Source organism: Amaranthus tricolor, chromosome 17, assembly GCF_026212465.1.
Source record: "Amaranthus tricolor cultivar Red isolate AtriRed21 chromosome 17, ASM2621246v1, whole genome shotgun sequence".
NCBI classification, from domain to species: Eukaryota; Viridiplantae; Streptophyta; class Magnoliopsida; order Caryophyllales; family Amaranthaceae; genus Amaranthus; species Amaranthus tricolor.
In genome coordinates, this window is record NC_080063.1 from 7,589,244 (window position 1) to 7,601,207 (window position 11,964).

The 11,964-nt window shown below is 32.3% G+C and overlaps 1 protein-coding gene across 2 annotated transcripts; it reads right to left on the reverse strand.

The window, feature by feature from the left end:
* Positions 1–89: 89 nt before the first annotated feature.
* LOC130804494 (plant cysteine oxidase 1-like) lies at positions 90–8,118 on the reverse strand. 2 transcript variants are annotated; one of them, XM_057668951.1, is made up of 6 exons: positions 7,553–8,118; positions 4,129–4,250; positions 3,689–3,845; positions 3,391–3,591; positions 1,240–1,337; positions 939–1,076 (listed from the first exon to the last, which is right to left on the reverse strand). In XM_057668951.1, the coding sequence occupies exons 1-5, from the start codon at positions 7,809–7,811 to the stop codon at positions 1,267–1,269; spliced, it is 810 nt and encodes a 269-aa protein (XP_057524934.1). In that variant the 5' UTR covers positions 7,812–8,118; the 3' UTR covers positions 939–1,076; positions 1,240–1,266. The 2 variants fall into 2 exon arrangements, with proteins under 2 accessions (XP_057524933.1, XP_057524934.1); XM_057668950.1 differs by lacking the exon at positions 1,240–1,337 and having other exon boundaries at positions 90–1,076.
* Positions 8,119–11,964: the final 3,846 nt, after the last annotated feature.

The window sequence follows — 11,964 nt, forward strand, 5'->3', positions numbered from 1 at the left end:
TTAGAGATGATCTTTCAAAGATACCGCCTCTCACGAGAATCAAAATGGAATTGGTAAGATCTCAATCTATAACCGCATCTCGTTGGATCATGACACAAGTATACTTACTCCTCTGCTCCATAAATGAAACAATATTTCATGTAATGTAAAAGAGAATACTATATAGTAAAACAGTAAGTGAAGGTCAAAGGCACAAATAATTTGTTAGTATTAAATGGTAGGACTTCCATTATCATAGGAATGACATAATAATAACAACAAATTAAAAACTCATTTCCACTATATTCAAATAATACCAATAACCAAACAACCTGTAGATAGTTGTAATACAAGTCATGAGTATGCAAGAAAAGAAAGAACATGTGCCCTTATCATGAGATGTAGGCATGACCCATAGGCTATTGTGTATTCCTCTTAACTTAAAATTTGAATGCTTGTAGTTTGTAAATATATAAAACATTACTATTTCAGTTTATGGTTATCTACTTTTTAGATGTTGTGTAGCAAATTCAAAAGAACGAAGGAAGTGAATTATGTATAGCCAGAGCCCATCTCGGCAGCAATTCTCCTAAGCTCAATTAAAGCTAAGAGCCCCCCAAATTGAAACGTCTATGTTAAACATCGATAAAGAGCAATTCTATCCTTAGAAAACGACGCTACAAAGTTGGTTGCGGGAATAATACAATTAAACATAAAAGCAGACTTAAAAAGAAGCATCAGTCCTGTTCGATCATGTATGTACAACGCACAATCATCAGATCATATAGCCTGTGGTTTGAACAACTCATATCTTTGCCCCCAAAAGTAAACGGAAACAACAGTAAAGCAAGCATTACATCGAAGAGTGGGGGGAGAAAGAACCCTATAAGCAAAGCGAAGAAAACAAACAACGAACGAATGTGGAGGAGCATAAACACCATTAAATTACCCACAATCTAGTTAGCAGGTAGTGTCGTTAGTCTGAGGACGAGGACCTAAATACACTATCCCGTCCATTTTCGAGCTTTCTGGTATTTCTATCTCTTCTAACCATCCATATGAGTACCCGTCATCTTTTAGCTCTGCTAATTCTTCATCTGCATCCACAAATTCTAAACGTTAAGAAAACAATAGCACGTATATCATGGCAAAATTGCATCTACACAAAAACAACTTAATGTTTGTTGTTGAAACTATTTGCTCGTGTAGCAAATGTTTGAACAAACACAAAAGAGAGTAAGTCTAAAACGCATCACTTACACGCTTGTGATCACTCTTTGCTACATCTTATTCAACAAGAAAAACAGTCCAGCCGAAGAAGACAGAAATGGCAAGGAAAATGCAATCAGGGGTGCCGCCTGGTTTATTTTACATTTTTTCGTGATTATGAAACTATAAAACAAATAACTAAAGTAAATGTAACGTAACTAATATTAGAGGCCCTTCATTTAGAGGGCCTTGAACGGTCAGACATCTTGCATAAGCTCAAAACCATCCTTGTCATTAACAAATATCTATGGCACGAAAAAGAGGCCATTAAGATTGTAAACTTTACTTTGTGGTAGATTCAAGTTGTATTATCATGGAGATGTGCAACTATGCATAATAATGCCCTCCAAAAGGCGGTTTAAAATCCCCCTATCCCTCCATCCTCATACTTTGACTTATCTCAACGACTCATCCATTAACAAGCTTGTCCAAATTTGAGCGTCAAGGAATAGTATTAAAGTATATAACGTATATTGGGGCCTCAACCATCAGCTTAAACTTTTGATTGAGTTGTTCCTTGACATGGTATCAGAGCCAACATGACAAGAGGTCATGGGTTCGAATCTCAATACCCCTTATTTAAAGTGGAATATTTAGTGACATATATAAGGAGCACATGTGCTGCATGTCTACATCCATATCATGGGGCCTCAACCATCAGCTTAAGCTTTGGTTGAATTGGTTTTTTGATAAACTTTGTAGGTGTTAACTTAAGTCCTCTTGGTACAGAAAAATCATAAAGAAATTCTTTACCCAAGGAATAGAATGTTGTAGGCCCTTTTTCTGTAGAAAAGTCATGAATATGTGCAGAACAAAAGTCAGCTACCCTACATGGGTTGGATTTCACAAATGTTTCCACTTGACAATATGGGTCTGGATTCAATGGACAATAAAAGAGTACTCAGAATTAACATTGCCCATAAAAGAGTTTGATGGACAGATGGACCCCAAAAAGGCAAAAACTGGATCATCGTCACTTATCACTCTACGTTTCAAATGTCCTGTAATACCTGATGAGGGCAAACAAGTACCCACCTAGACTTTTTAAGGAGATATTTCGTTAAAATCAGAGGGCTACTTCATCTGGGTATAAGCTATCTAGCCCGTACCATTAAGGTTCAGAAAGCTAAAAAAAATAGATAGATAGAATAGAGGATTGGAAGGATGATTAGTTTAGCAGGTTAGCTAACAGCAACTTAGACCAAAAAAATATACCCGCTCTGTATTTGTCGTCACATTTTTCTTTGTGTCGCCACCTTTTTTCACAAAAAATTTCCAATTTTGCCTCTCTCTCTTTTCTCGGTTTATCAAATTCACCGCTTGTTCAATGTAAAGCAACTTATATGATTTTATGTAAATGTTCTAGATACAATTTTAACTTTTTTAGCATTATTTCCGACATTAATAAAAAAAAATTTCGAATTTAAAATATCATGTCACATGTTTTATGCGATCGCACCAATTGTAAGTTTTGTGCAGTCGCACAAAATGTGAGATTGTACCTAATACAGTCGTAAGTTTTGTGGGACTTGGCTCTTTTAAAAAAAATAAATTTAATAAAAATTCATCAAATTTAAAATAATATTAATAAAGAATTGAAAATTTATTTTTTTTACAATGACATCTTATATCTTATATTAATTAAAAATTAAATAACTATGAAATTCGATAATATATAAATTAAAAGCGAGACCCCCGCCTCCGAACATTTGCAAAGTGGGTGATTAAAAATATATAACCCATTAAAAATTCATTCAAACTGAGAAAAAATGCAAAATTGTTTATAAGATTAATTATCTCAACATTTTCGATTAGTTGAGAATAACTTGAGAAAGTTTAGTTTAGAGAGAAAAAGTCCAACGGCAAAAAGGCAAAAGGAGTAGCGACCAATTAAAAAAGTGGCGACAATTAATAATGCCAAAATTATATCGTGAAATTAAAGGTGTTTAATAATATTAAAGTTCAAACCCCAATCTATTGGGATTAAGACTTTGGCATTGTCGTTGTAGATAATATTTCAGTTGCTAGACAAAATGAGTAGTCCGGTTGAAGTCTCGATAATTCAACTACACTCAACGTTGCAAGTAACAATTAAAGGCATCCTCGATTCAACAATACTTGCAAAAACAATATAAAACTTACCTTTCAAAGTGAAGGGTATTTCTTTGTAATAACTACAGTCCCGACCATCTTCTTTTGAGTACGGTGGTCCAAGGACATCCAGAACGGCACAAGGTGTTATGGCTGTGAACTGATGGATATTGCCCCCCGAGGTAGGATACAGGACTGATGAGTTACATGGAGCAGTGAAGACATCGTCAGCTTTCAATCTTGCTAGCCTCACTGCAAAAATTATCCATTTAATCTGTCAGGAATTCAGAATGTAATCAAAACAACGAGGGGGAGAAGGAAAAATGAGTTTTAAGACAATAATACTTACTCGAAGAAGGCTGTTTTTCACATTCCACATCTATCGGATGAGCCCAGTCATATGCTTTAATATGCATTTCACCTAAAAGCAGTTTGCTGAAAACAGTCATTTCTGGGTGATTGTGGAGGGGAATGACGGCCGATGCTGGTAGAAAGAATAGCACCATCTGCAAAAAAATCGGACAATCATAAGTCGACATTGTAATTTTCATGTTGAAGTTTAAAAACATGGGCATGATGCTGCAAGCCAACTTTGGCAACTTTTAATGTGCTAATATAATTTTGATCATCATCATCATCATCCCAATAAGTCCCGCCCAAAGGAAGGTCTGGGGGGGGGAAAGAAGAGAATGACCAATACCCTCATCACAAGGAGGTTGTAATCGAAGAGAGCCCCTCAATTCAAGTATCGTCTGGCATAGGAAACATATTAGACAACATTGGACTTACGGAAAAATTCTGGCACTTGCAGACTGTGGTGTAAGTGACCCTTGGATTTCCTTTGACGCAATTTCCAGACATGAAAAACGGAAGATCCTTACTCAGTCGAAAATCTTCAGGTTTCAAAAGATCTGCATTTAAATACAATATGTTCATAAGAAATGATCAAATCAAAGTTAAGCTGGCGCACGCTGAACAAATCTTAACTGTATGCGTTAGGGCAGCTTATTTGCTAACTGATCTTACAAGTAAAATATGCATCAAGCCATATATAATCTATGATCCTCATCCAAAATTTATATTGATTGCAACAAAACTCTAGAAGTCATCACAAAAGACGAAACTTACATCATATCATATATCTAAAAAAATTCCATGTGAACCTTTTCCAGAATGATGTCTATAACTAGTCCCAAACCAATGTCACATATAACTGATGGAGACACATTAGCACTGAAATTATTGATGAAATATGGCTAGAAAGTCTCCGTCTCCGGTCTCCGATACTTTCTCTATGATTTTTCTCAGTTTTGTTTTGAAAGAGCTCATTAGACTCTCTCGATCAGCCGGGTTTGACTAACGTATAGCTTGTGTAAGTCACAATACCACAAAATGCCAATCAGCTACATGACAGAAGATTATAAGGTTGACTTCCATTACATGCCTACATGGTGCAACTTGATGTTGTCAATTGTATTCCTTTGTTTCATAAATCAATGAATGAAAGCTCACAGTTTTGAAAAACTCAGTAGTTTTTATCTAGATCAGTTTAAGGACCCAATCTAACGTCATCTTATTTGTGAAAAACCATGTATTTCATTTCAAAAAACCCTTATACCCCGGTTGATCAATGATATTAAATAATGATAATGGTAATGATTTTAGTTTTGATTTTAACTTCACCTAAGATTCCAAAACTAGTTGGTAGTGAAATACTATGACAAAATTTTTTGAAAACAAGTTGATAAAAGATATAGATGCAAGATGGTTCTAGACATGTGCCAATTGTCGTCCCTCGCTAGCCCTGTAAATTAATGAACTTAAATATTTACTTACTTTTGTTTTATTTTAATTATTTATTTTAAACTCCTAAATTTGAAATAATATATATAAATAAATAAAGAGCCAATGCCAAAACCTTAATCTCGGAGTCAGCAACATAAAGCGAGAGAACATTTTCAGTTGTCATCCAAATGAATTTTTCTTCTACATTAATTTCGAATTTCTACCATCTAACCTGTAAGTCTAAACTCTTCATATTCCTTTTCACTTATGCCCTCCAAATCACGCTCTCTTCAAGTCTTTTATGTTTCAACTTTATATCTTCGTTACCGGTTGAATTATACCTCATCTTTGCAAATACTCAAACCTTCTAAAACGATTTATCTTTCATCATTTCCTAAATATTTGCAACTCCAAAACCTTTTTTGAATTAAATCCCTCAAGGCTTGCCCACTCATATGCATTTGGCTACTCTTATTTTCGTACTATGAAATTTTCAAAACATCCAACAATTTGATCCATTTAGTAGCCATAGTATAATAGATATTTAGTAAAACTTTCCCTTTTGCTTTAAGGGCACCCCAATTACATAATATCTTAGCAATTGGTCTTCACTTTTTATTCTTCAAAAAAATACCTATAGTGTTGTATTGATTTACTCAAAAAATTTGATGAGTTGATACCCCCTTTTCTATAAATAAGTGGCATTAGGCATTCATTTGTTGAACAATTCATTTTCTAAAATTGTGATTTCTTAAATTTTTAATACAAAAATTATAAAAGCTTACAGTCGTTATACTTGTTTTTGTATTTCTTTTGTGAAACTTGAAAGTGTTGTGTTGGTTTTATTTTTAATACAAATGGCAGATAATTATAACCTAAAGCCCTATAGTGGGAAAATATTGTATCAAAAAAGTTACTAGAGTGACTCTAAACAATGTTCAAAAAGAAATTAAGCGAGAAAGGTTTCCATGTTAGTTGTATTTAATCTCTTTTCAGGTAAATGGAAAAATCTTTTGCCAAAACGACAATATTCAAAAATAAAAATAAATATGTTTACAAGTTTCACTTTGAAATGTTCGAGGTTCAAACATTTAAAGATTATTATTCAATCATCAAAGATCAATGGTGAACTTCTTGCTTTCATGTATATTTATGATTTCTTAATTTTTGTATAAAATATCTAAGTAGGGATGGTCAATGACTCAAAACAATTTATTTTCTATGGGCACAAATTGGATCTAGACCCATAAAATCTAAAAATTTTGGACCCATACCCAGATAGTCGGGTCTAATTGGTCCACGATCCTAACTGGATTCTTAAGGGTCCTTAAGGGGTCTTAAAGTAATTATTCTTACTTTTTAAGTCTAATTAGGTGTAAAATAAATATATAGAACAAATCTAGGTCTAAAAAGAATCCAAATATATATACATTGAGTCTAAAATTGATTATGAGTTGGATAATGAGTTAGGTATGGATCTTGGTGTTGGTCTAGAGTGGGTATAGGCGGGTCCGGGTTTAAAGAGTGAAGAACCTAGATTCAAACTCAGGCCGAGACCCATTTATTTTTCTAGGCCCGGGCCCATAGCTATCGAGTCTCAAAAATTTGACCCAAACTCTAAAATTAGGATAGGATAGGATCGGGTATGGGGCAAGGTAGGAAGCCATTGTTCTTTAACAACAAAAGAATTATCCATATTGGAGTACTAAAACAAGACACATGTTGACATGTTGATGTACTCTCAAGTCTCAACTTTCTTTGCTAAAACCACCATGGCCAACAGGTTTCCCATAGCTTGATTTGACTAGTCAATTATGCACCACAATACAAGATATTTATGCAGAAATCTCTTTTTGAAGAACTTAACATGAATATATCTAACACTAAAATTTCAATCTTGAAACTTCACCAAAATAGAACAAGCAAACAACAAAAAAGAAAAGGAATCAAGAAGAAAAAGGGTTAAATTAATGTTCAAAATCAGCATGATAACAAAACAATAATCCAACTAACCTTAAAGCCTTTTACCCATATAAAGTTCAAAATCAACTACACAAAGAAAGTAATACCACTATAACATGATTCGCAAGCTAATTCACCTTTTGAATTTGCGATTCGCTCAAATTTGGGAAATAATAGCCCAAAGTCGACCATAATTCGTTTTTTCTACGATTTCCAATTCGCGAGGAGATCAGCGAAGAATCATGTGACATTGAGTAATACTCCCTCCGGCTCATGATTTTGCTACATATATTATTCCAAATTAAAATCTATAATTACTCCGACTAAAAGGACATCACCTTAACTACATAACCCACTAAAATACCCTTTTTCCCTTTTCTTTGTTTGTGTTTAAATCAACCCCTTAAATGTTGCAAAGAGTAATATCCAACAACAACTAAAAGAAGAAGAGAAAAGAGAAAGTTACCCATAATGTTGCAAAGATTTCGAACATCTTGAGGAGGAGGAACAATCCCACGACCTTTAAAAACATATTTGCAACAATTATAAAGTTGTTGCAATGTTACTGACGGAACTTCCCTCTCCATTCTTAAGGTATTAGATGAAGAAGAAGAAGAAGAAGAACACAATCTTCTCTTGATCTCCTTTTTCTTCTTGATAACTTTACCATTAATACCCCTTACAATTTCTCTCCTATGCTCAACCAAACCACCTTCCATTTTCATCTCTAGTACTACAATTATTGTTCTCTTTTGGATAATTCAAAGAAACAACAGTAGTATATAAAGGGTAGGTTTGTGGGTATGTAATGATGTGCCCAGAAACAAACAGTAATGTATATCTGTGGGAAGGAATTGGAAAACCCAGATGAAGAAGCAGGTGTTTGATTGAAGAAAAGTAAAAGAGAAAATGGAAAACAATAAATAAGCATAGTCATTGAGATGGGAGGGAAAACCAGGGGCCATAAACGGTGGAGTCGAGTTGGGAAACAAAACCAGCATGTATGCGTTGATTTTTATTGAAATATACTTCTATATATCAAGTATTAAATAATATATAATAATTAAATAAGATTGGAAAAAGACCAACAAGTAGCACTATAAAGGTGCCAACAATACTAATATTAGTAATATACCAACTATAAAACAATTAATATTTACCTAAAAATATAAACGTGTATCATTGGGATTATTACCCTCAATCTAAGTCTACACTTTGCTTGGAATTAAAAATATGAAAAAAATATGAACATATTTTCTCCATACCATTTAAATGAAATATTAGAATTTTTATGCAATTTAAATTAATATTTTAATTATTGATATTTTTTGTCACATATAATTAAAATTATATTTTTAGTCAAATCAAATAAGATTATTCTAGATTATATAATTTTTTACAAATTAGTAAAGAAAAACTAAAAACATTGTTAACTTATGAATAGTGAATAGTGTAAAAACTAAAAAATATAGGTGTTGCATTTAATTAGGATTGATGAAGCACTACTTTGCCTAATAATTTGCATCATTTTCGAATGAGGTATTTTTAAGCAAAGTGAGAATTTTGGAATAAATGTAAGGGGCATCGAATTGTGTTAAGTGTAGAGAATTAAATTGTGTGGATGTGATATAAAGTGGTAGATATATTTCTAAATAGCAGGTTTTGTGAGAGACTGTCTTACTGTGAGACTAATAACTAATCAGTTCAATTATTATAATATTTTACAATATACGATTAATAATTCATCAATTTAAGGTCAAAATTGATTTATTTTAAAAGTTATAACTGATCATTTAATTGATCATTTTATATATAATTTATCACTTTAAAATTTAATTTATTTAAGATTATAAACTTGTAAGTAGAAATTGATCACTTTAATGTTCTAACATTATCTTTTCTTTTAGTTTCTCCAATTCAAACAAAGTGTAAATGACTAAATTTATTTGCCATTCAATGAAATTACAAAACATAACTTTTTTTGTTCATAATGGATGAAGATTTCATGATATGAGCATAACTTTGCTTACATCAATCTTTGCATTGCTATTTGCTAATTGAATCTCCATCATCATTTCATATGTTCTTTTACGTTTAAAAATATTGGAAAGTGTCGTTATCCTGTGAATACAAACTCTAAATTTCTTAGTATTAAAGTGTGGTTGATTCGAGAAACACACAATAACTATCAAGTTTTTTTTTTTTTTTTTTTCTATTTTAGATGATCTAAGTGAACTCTTAGCTCGTGTAAAAGATCTATAAAAGGAGATAGTGAACTATTAGAATCGAAAAGCAATCTCACTAATTATAAAGTAACAAAAATTATCCAAAATAATTCAACATTTTCATGATTTTTCTATAATAATCTTATCTATTGATTAACCGTAAATAATCTCAACTTTATGAGGTATTTGCTTAGAGTAATCGGATGATCTGCTATAGCAAAGTTTAATTTTTTTAAAAAAAAGATAAATTAAAATATTTGAAATATTACCTAGAATAATTCAATCTTTTCATATTTTCCCACAATAATCCCACCTATTGATTAACCATGAATAATACCAACTTTATGAGGTATTTGCCTAGAGTAAACATAAGTAACCAGATGACTTGCTATAGTAGGTAATTTACCAAAAAGTAAACTAAAAATCAGCATAAAGTTAGAGAAAAATTTTCAAAATTTTACATAAAAAATTATGAAAATATTTTAACATTTTTTAACTATTTTTCGACATTTTATTTTAATTTATCTTTTTTTTTTAAATTAAAACTTGCTATAACAGGTCATTCGATTACTCGAATTTACTCTAGAAAAATACCCCATAAAGTTGAGATTATTTATGGTTAATCAAGTGAAATTATTGTAGGAAAATCATGAAAAAGTTAGATTATTCTAAGTAATTTTTCAAAATATTTTCAAAATTTTTTATGTAAAATTTTCAAAATTTTTGCCGAATTTTAGTTTACTTTTTGGTAAACTATTTACTGTAGCAAGTCATCCGATTACTCATGTTTACTCTAGGCAAATACCCCATAAAGTTAAAATTATTCATGATTAATTAATATGTGAGATTATTGTGAAAAAATCGTGAAAATATTGGATTATTCTAGGTAATTTTTGCTATAAAATATCCAACTAATACAAATTAAGCATCCTTATTTTGAGATCATATTATCGAAAAATGATCCTTTTACAAGAATAGCTAAATTTTTATTCCCTTGTCCCACTCATTTCGCATAAATTATAAAATGGATGAAATATAGTGAAAGAGCAAAATTAAATTAGAAAATGAGACAAGAAACAAGTGAGGTTGACAAGTTGATAATCACTTGTCATTAAAAGGAAGAAATTCCCACAATATTGCAAAATAAAAAAATAATTCCCACTTTCCTTAAAATGGGAAAGTAATTCCCACTTTACCGTCCACGTAGGATTATTTTGAAAAAAATTTTATTTTTTTATTTTTAATATAACCGCTACTTGAGGTAGCGGTTTGTTTAGGGAATTGAAGAAAATCGCCAGATGAAATGGCGGTTTGGTAATTTTTATTTTTTTTTTTTATAAAAAAAAAAATGGGTAAACCGCCATTTGAAGTGGCGGTTTTGTAGCAGTACAAAACATCAGCTTCGAGTTGTTCACTGCATTTCTTATTCCTCTTTGCATCTTCGTGGCTGCTGCTCTTGTTTTTGCTTAAAAAAAAATTTATTCACTCTCATTTACTTCAAATATACAATTCCTCTCATTCAACTAAACTAGTCAACTACATTCCCATCCTTTCCTTGTGTAGTAGATCATTTTCAACCTCATTTAAGGTATGAATAACAACCCTAATTTTTTTTTCAATATGCAAATTGTTTTTTTGTTCATTATTGTTGTCAATTGAAGTTATAAATACGTTGTTTGTAATTTATATTCTCTTGTTTTCATGATATAAGCTTACATTTTACACATTTGTAGTTGAATTTTAGGATTTGGTTTGTATGCATATAAAGTGTTTGATGATATGCTTCAATGAAAGTTTATTACTTTGTATTTGCAGAATATGGATCATTATCCCGTTATAGTGTATTGGGGTGGGGAAGTAAGTTATACTGGATCCGATGTTGGGTATAATGGAGGATTAAATACAGTGATGTTTATCCATCGTCAAAATACGACTTTTGAGGTGTTTGTTAGCAAAGTCTATGATGTAATTGGTTGTGATCGCAACTCTTTTATGTAAAAATTGGAGATGAAATATCCGGTGACTGGGAAAAATGTGTTAGTCCCGATTAAGAATGATGAAAGCATAAGTGCTCTTGCTTATGCGACATCACAAGCCCCTGGAACGGCAATGGAGGTTTATGTTGAATTGGTTGCAAATTTGGATAATGCGAGGGAAGTCATGACTAGCATGGAACTTCCAGAATCAGGTCCTAGTGTACGCCATGATACATTCACAGAAATGTTAAGTAACCCAAATTACGTTAATGAGCACTTGGATGAGATTACCTCTCCAACTCATTCACGTGGCATTGGTGGTGGTGTAATGAACACCTTTTCCACGAGTCACTTGGGTAGCCTTAATGCGAACGAGGTTGACTCTTTAGATCAGGAGGATGAGCATATTGATTCTGATTCAGAAGAGGACGATGAAAGAAGAGAAGCTCTAGATGCAGCGATTAGAGATGGTGCTCCATCTCAAGATTGGCTTAGAATTGATGAGGTTGATCAAAGATTGATTGATGCATGGATGACCTGGAACGATGACAACTCCATAATGAAAATGGAGACTTTAGGATAGGGCAAGAGTTTAGCTCCTTAGACCACCTTAAGAAGAATGTTAAAGCATGGGCGATTTCTAATAATAGAAACTTCCGTGTAATTGAGTCGGAGCC

Bases quoted from the DNA above. Each gene is read 5' to 3' on its own strand.
- LOC130804494 (XM_057668950.1), bottom strand. From the start codon at position 7,811: ATGAAAATGGAAGGTGGTTTGGTTGAGCATAGGAGAGAAATTGTAAGG. The intron at 3,846-4,128 runs GTAAGTCCAATG...ATTTTTTTGCAG, and splicing joins GCAAGTGCCAGAATTTTTCC to ATGGTGCTATTCTTTCTACC. The intron at 1,077-3,390 runs GTAAGTTTTATA...TTGTGGATGCAG, and splicing joins AATACCCTTCACTTTGAAAG to ATGAAGAATTAGCAGAGCTA.